The sequence below is a fragment of the Rutidosis leptorrhynchoides genome, chromosome 4 (genome assembly GCF_046630445.1).
Source record: "Rutidosis leptorrhynchoides isolate AG116_Rl617_1_P2 chromosome 4, CSIRO_AGI_Rlap_v1, whole genome shotgun sequence".
In the NCBI taxonomy this organism is placed as follows: Eukaryota; Viridiplantae; Streptophyta; class Magnoliopsida; order Asterales; family Asteraceae; genus Rutidosis; species Rutidosis leptorrhynchoides.
This window is the reverse complement of record NC_092336.1, coordinates 386319942-386327427: the sequence shown is the minus strand read 5'-3', so window position 1 is coordinate 386327427 and position 7486 is coordinate 386319942. Positions and strand designations below refer to the sequence as shown.

General features: G+C 31.2%; 1 protein-coding gene across 1 annotated transcript; it reads right to left on the bottom strand.

Moving 5' to 3' along the window:
* Positions 1–6595: 6595 nt before the first annotated feature.
* LOC139841897 (uncharacterized) lies at positions 6596–7105 on the bottom strand. The gene has a single exon (XM_071832084.1). It carries the CDS (start codon positions 7103–7105, stop codon positions 6596–6598), a length of 510 nt encoding a protein of 169 aa, XP_071688185.1.
* Positions 7106–7486: the final 381 nt, after the last annotated feature.

The window sequence follows — 7486 nt, the reverse complement described above, 5'->3', positions numbered from 1 at the left end:
CCTTGGTTGATATGAAGTTGGTTACATTGATTGGCAATCCAAGCTTGATCATACCCCCTGGAACACTACTTCCCGCACCCTGTGCTCCACTACTCGATCCAATATTACCCGTCTCATAACCATGCATCACCCTCTCTTCCTCTTCTCCTTCATTCTCTTCTTCCACATTGATGTTTCCTAGATCAAACCATCTCCTCATGTTGTATTTTGGTCCCGCTTAAGAATTTTACCTCCCTTGTAGTCAACATACCCAAACCTACCCATTTCGTTAGCCGTATACCCCGCTATGTCAATCCCCAATTGATTAGCTATCCTAGTTACAAAAACGCCACTCACCGTGTGTGACGACCCGAAAATTTCCAACCAAATTTAAACTTAATCTTTATATGTTTCGACACGATAAGCAAAGTCTGTATTGTTGAAATTCCACAAACTTTGAAATGTGTTCATGTAATCAATTACCCTTTGAATGTGCTGGTCGATTCACGAACAATTTGTGTGTAAATAAATATGTAATTAAATAAATTTATATTTATATATAAATGTAAGTATAAATATAATAATCTGAAATTATAAAATATAAAAATTAAACATTAGATTCAAATATGTAAAAATAAGATACAAAATAATTAAGTGTAAATTTAAAATGAATATATATAAATATATATATGATTTATATTAATAATTATTTGTAATATATATAAAATATATAAATATTAAATAAATGTTATCATATAATATAATATTATATAATTGTAATATTAATGTATTAAATTACAAGTTAAACTATAGTTGTTATATTACTGATTTCATTATTATTATTAATATTAATATCAGTATTATTATATATAGTAGTAAAATTTATGATTTTTGTTATTATTAAGATTTTAGTTATTATTATTTTTATAATTACCATTATTAATAAAATCATTATTAATATTATGAATATTATTATAAAAATAATACAATTTATTATTACTATCATTAATATTAATATTATTATTATTAGATATCATAAAAATGATATCATTCTTATTATTAGTATTAATTTGGTATTATTATTATTAATGTTATTATTATTATTATCTCTATTATTATTATTATTATTACTAATATTAATTTATTAACTGTATTTTAATTTATGAATTGGTAATAACACAGAGATAACCAGATAGAAACAAAAGTTTGTTAATTGTTAATATCATTTACATGTACGAATTCGTTCCTATCACTATCTATTTTTTTATATTTCTTTTTTTGAATTAATCCTCCTGAGTGGATTTCATGTCTTTGTTGTCTGATTTTTTTTCTTTATATGTCGACCTCAAATAATCAACTTAGATTTTTATTTCAATCATCCATCACATTATGTATCATCTTTCACTGCCATTCGCGAATAAAAAAAAGAGAGAAAGAAACACAGATAAGCCGTCGGTCCTGGTTTCAAACTCATTTTATCATCACGACAAATTCGATTTCCATTTCAAAATGTAAGAATGCAGTTAGGTTAGGAATCCTTTATTCAAATTTTTTGAAAAATCTTAACTTCCAATGATTGATATCAAAGTCGAATTTTAGGGTCAAAGTTTAAAAGTAAAAATTCAAACTGTTGTGTTCTTGAAGAAATTCGTAATTTTGTTGATGTTAAGGGATTAATTGATGATCACAGTAGTATCTAGGAGGGATTTACTATCTATTTCATTTAGAAATCTTTGTCTAAAATAGTCTCAATTTCAAGTTTGATGTTTGAGTTGTTCATCGTGGTTTTTAATTGTTTTTGATTTATCTTTTGTTTAATTTTCATTTCTGGTAAATCAAACAATTACAATTCATTTCTGTTACAATCGAATAACATAAATTGTTCAGTAAACAATGGTTTTGACGGTTAATTACTTTTGTCGATGTTGATTTTGGGAAGGAGATGATAAATAAATTAGGAAAACAGAAAGGTTGGGTTTTATATATTTAATACGAGTATTAAATCAGAAAAACGTATACAGCAGAATGGTTAAGAGGTGATTTGGGTGAACGGGAGGTCTCAGGTTCGAGCCCGTTCGTGGGCATTTTTTTTGGAATACCATCTAAAGGTAGTTTTTATTTATTACATTTATTATTATGATTATTATTATTATTATTATAAATTATTATTATTATTGTTATTAGTGTTATTATTATTATTATTATTATTATTATTATTGTTACTATTATTAGTATTATTATTAGGTATTAGTATTATTATCATTAGCATTATTATTATTAACTATTATGAATATTAACATTATTATTATTACCACTATCAGTTATTTTTAATATTATTACTATAATTAGTATTATTATTATTACTACTACTAATATAAGTATCATGAGAAAGATTATCATTGACTACTTTTTATTATGATTATAGTTACAAACGTGATTATTATTATTAATATTATGAAGATGGTAATAACTTTAAGTGATAGCAACTATAGATATAGATTACAAATTTAACAAGAAGTTTATGCTAAAACTTATTATTACTAACACTGTTATTATTATTATCCTTATATAATTAAAGTAAAGTATTATTATATTTAAAAATTATCAAAGTTATTACTTTTATTAAAACTATCATTTTTATCAAAAATTTGTAAAGTTATTATCTTAATCATTATTAAAATTTACACTATTATTGTTATTATCATTACTATCATTAGTATTATCATTCTTATCATGTTAGTATTATTACGAATAGATATTTTTATAAAAAAATACATTACAATAATATTAATATTACATATCACTATATTTTTTTATTTAAATGATATTAACTAAGCTATATATAAAATATATCAATTAATATATCAATATGTATATATTTTTCTATATATACATAAACCTTAATATAAATTAGAATTATCAATATGTTATAATGAATATTAGTGATATAAAATATATGAAGTAAATATATTAAATGTATTTATATAACACATAATATAACAAGTATGATTTTTAATAATAATATATATAAACTTATTTGATTACGATTATGTGTATTAATATATATACAAATGATATAGGTTCGTGAATCTGAGGCCAACCCTGCATTATTCAGTTTCGTCGTATGAATATTTTTACTACAAAATAGACACAAGTAATCAAAACTACGTTCTATGGTTGAATTATCGAAATCGAATATGCCCCTTTTAGCTTGGTAGCCTAAGAATTAGGGAACTGGCCCCTAATTGACGAGAATCCTAAAGATAGATCTATGGGCACTAACAAGCCCCAGGCAGAGAATTTGAACTGCTTTAGTACTTCGATTTTATCATGTCTGAAGGGAGTCCCGGAATGATGGGGATATTCTATATGTATCTTGTTAATGTCGGTTACCAGGTGTTCACCATATGAATGATTTTTATCTCTATGTATGGGATATATATTTATGAGAAATAGAAATGAAATCTTGTGGTCTATTAAAAATGATGGAAATAAATATTGATGATAAACTAATGAACTCACCAACCTTTTGGTTGACACTTGAAAGCATGTTTATTCTCAAGTATGAAAGAAATCTTCCGCTGTACATTTGCTCATTTTAGAGATATTACTTGGAGTCATTCAAGACATATTTCAAAAGACGTTGCATTCGAGTCGTTGAGTTCATCAAGATTATTATTAAGTCAATTATAGTTGAATATATTATGAAATGGTATGCATGCCGTCAACTTTCGATGTAAAGAAAGTTTATCTTTTAAAAATGAATGCAATGTTTGTAAAATGTATCATATAGAGGTCAAGTACCTCGCAATAAAATCAACTATTTTGAATCGTTTATAATGTATATGAACGGGTCCTTTCACCGTGCCTTTTTTTCCCTTAGTCCCATGTTTGTCAAAAAGGTAGTCGGTTATAACATGCGGGACATGGACGTGTTCCTTATGAAATATTTTATCAGTGAGCCAAATGTCCAAGTGGGACATTTTCTCATTGTTGTGAAAACGGTAGTTAACCGTGTTAGCAATGAATCGGGCTATGATTCGATGGGGAATGGTCCGTAGGGTGTTGGCTACAGTCTTTCCGGGGCTAAAGGCCCCGACGCTTATTTGGTGCCAAGCGCTTGGATAGTCAAACTCCTTAGGGTTGGTAGTGGGTATTTTGCATGACAAAAGATAAGACCAAAGGATATCATATTTGCTCTTAATTTCCTTATAGATTCCTAAAGCCTTGATGAATTGAAGCATGCTCATGCTTTAGAATTTCCCGGCTAGGTAAAAGTTCATATAAGATTGTTCATCGGTTGCCTCTACCGTAAAGTTGACAGTTAGGGTGAAGGTGAACTCTAGGGTTGGGACCACATAAACAGGCTCATTTAAGTTGAAAATTGGGATCCAAGGGCTAATCGTTAAAGTCCTGAATTCAACCTTAAACAGGTCCTCAACCTCTTCGCGCATGCCTACTTCATCTAGAGGAGACCAGTCAATATACTTCCATGGGTAAAACTTATCTTTAAGCCTAAGTTCTAGGCCCGCTCTAAAACGTTCGTTCATCAAGATTTGTTACAAACAGGGGTCTGTCGAAAGCCTACAGATGTCTTCTGGGATCATAGGAACTTCTTCTTCTTCTTCTACTTCTTGCTGAGCTGCAGGTCATTTCCCTCTCCCTTTGATTCCAATGCTCTTTTTTCGCTTAACCCCACTTCCAGAGGTACCATGTTATCTTGGGGTTTCGCTAGTCTACAAAACAAAACAAACAAGAGAGACATTGTAAAGAGGTATATGTTAGCACACAAACAGTTACTCTTCAAACTTCAACCATCATCACCAAGTTGATTTTAATAATTCACAACATGTTTTATCATGCAACTCATGTCAACATTTAGCATACATGACTAAAACAAGTGCAATTAAGCACTGTAAAGCATGACATTAAATAAGGATAAACCTCATGGCACAATCTCAAATTCATTAAAAAGTTGCAAAATTTAGCATGCAATGAAATATCGAATCATATGTAGCATCACAAGCTAAACATGCATTATTATCAATCATCAGGTTTCATTTGGTCAAACATGGTCAACATGAACCAATTGCAAAAAGTCAACCCTAGCCAAAGTCTAATTCATTCAAAATTTGGCTAAGACAAAGAGTATTCATCAAATGATAGCAATTGTTCATGTTGTAATATAAATAAGCTGCAAACAAATACATTATCACTAATTCACATGCTCAGATTGGTCAAACCAAGTCAAACCTCAAACTTATGAACCCTAATTTGCAAATTCAATTCATGCAATCATGAAAGATGGATTCAAATCAAGATAATCATGGCAACCTATCAATTAAGCATTAACAACATCAATTAACACTCCAATTTAGCTCACAATAAAAAACCCCCAAATTGGATGAACCCTAGAATTTCAAATTCAAAATCGATGTAACTAAGATGAAAATCATGTTAATAAACATCAATGTAGTCTAGATTCATCAACAATTTGACTATTAACATCATTAATCAAGCACAATCTAGAAATTAAGCATTAAGAGAAAAATAGTAAAAATCACAAGAATCATGTTAAAGAATGAATTTAAATAATGGATTCTTACTTTTCCCATGTTAAACGTTGAAGATTTGCAAGAAAATAGATGAAATTTGAAGTTTTGCGTTGATTAGGTCGATTAGGGTTGAGGGAACGCCGCACTTAGAGAGAAAAATTGAGTTGTGTGTAAAAAATTGAGGTTTTGGTCGTGCAGATTTCTTAAGTAACCAGGTACAGGAGCGCCGCTTTTGGAACAAAAGCGCCGTTCCTGGTGAAAGAAGAGTGTCGCTCTTGAAATTAAAAATGTCGCTCTTGGGCAAATAAAAGCGCCGATCTTGGCTATTGTCCATTTTTGGTCCCAAAACACAGGTTAAAGCGCCGCTTTTAGAACAGGAGCGCCGCTCTTGGTGAGCAAAAGCGCCGCTTCTGTAACAAGAGTGTCACTTTTGTACCTGAATACAGTTTTTCCAATTTAAAGTCCATTTTGACCCATTCACAAACTATTTTTTGGTGTTTTCCAGTTTTACCCATATGCATGAAATGCAAAAATATAAAAATGCAATCAAGAAAGGAATATCATACAATTCTAAATGAAATACAACTAAAAGAAACTATGTACACAATTGTGGAAAGTTTTTAACGAGTCTATCACCTAACTCCCATCCCCTTGAGAATTCAACTAATACCGGGGTGGTAAACTTCCCCTCCCCTTGAGCTAAGGGAAACATTTTCATTACCGCCACCACTTAACATTGACATTAACCAATCATTCATTACTTTGGTTTCATTGATTAAATCTTTGAGTTTGACTTTTTCACGTTTTGACAAGTTTGACACTAGGCGTTTTCTCAAATGATCGTCCTTTTTGGATGAAGCCCGATGCACCCGCCCAAACAATTTTCTCATGGACTTGTCAACAACGTCATTTTGATCTTTGGGTTTACCTTGAGTTCCCTTGGTCAATCCCCTGCCACCTTTAGTTGGTGAACCAACTTGCTTTGTGCTTGTGATGCATTGCATACTAGCAACAACTTGTGGTGTGGTCAATGGTATTGATGGTGCTTTAACACGTTTGGTTCATATGCTCTTGCATTTCCCCTTGTCTCTAAGAGTCAATTTCACGGTTCTAAAGTCAAAGAAAGAATCCGCGGTTTCCAAAAATGGCCTTCCCAAAACAAGGGGTACAAGCGGGTCTTTCTTTATATCGACAATGACAAAATCAATTGGAAATTCCATGTCCCTCACCTTAACAATTAAGTCTTCGGCAATCCCCACACTAGAGCTAATTGATTGATCAATTAATTTTACTCCCATTGTAGTGGGCGAAAGGTCACCAAAGCCTAACCTTTTGTAAATTGAGTAGGGCATGAAGTTGATACTTGCCCCCGAGTCGGCTAAAGATGTAAGCATCTCCGACCCGTTCACATTACATGGGATAAGGAAATGTCCGCAATCACCTATTTTTGGTGGTAGGTTACATTTTTTTAAAATCCCATCACACTCCTTTTTCAAGAAAGCGGTGGATACTTGCTCAACATCTCCTTTTTTGGACATAAGTGTCTTCAAAAATTTCCCATAATTGGGCATATTCTCAAGCACCTCCGCCAAAGGGAGTTTAACATAAATGTTTTCTTTGTCGGTTAAAGTTGACTTACAATCCACATCCTTTAGATGTGTAGGAGGTTATGGTTGAGGATGTGAGATCAGGGTTTCATTTTTCTCTTCGGTTGATGTAGTAAGAACCTCGACCTCGTTATTTTGCTCATTTGCATTCAATAAAGTTTCGACCTTTTTCTCTTTCTCAACCTTTCCCAATTTTATTCGCTAAAAATCACCCTTTAGTTCCTTGCATGTCGACTCGATAGCCTCCATGGACATTACACTTTTAACTTGATAGGGAATGAACATTGCATCGTCCGAATCCTTCGAAAACTTGAATACCCCATAATCTATCGTATCGATTTACAA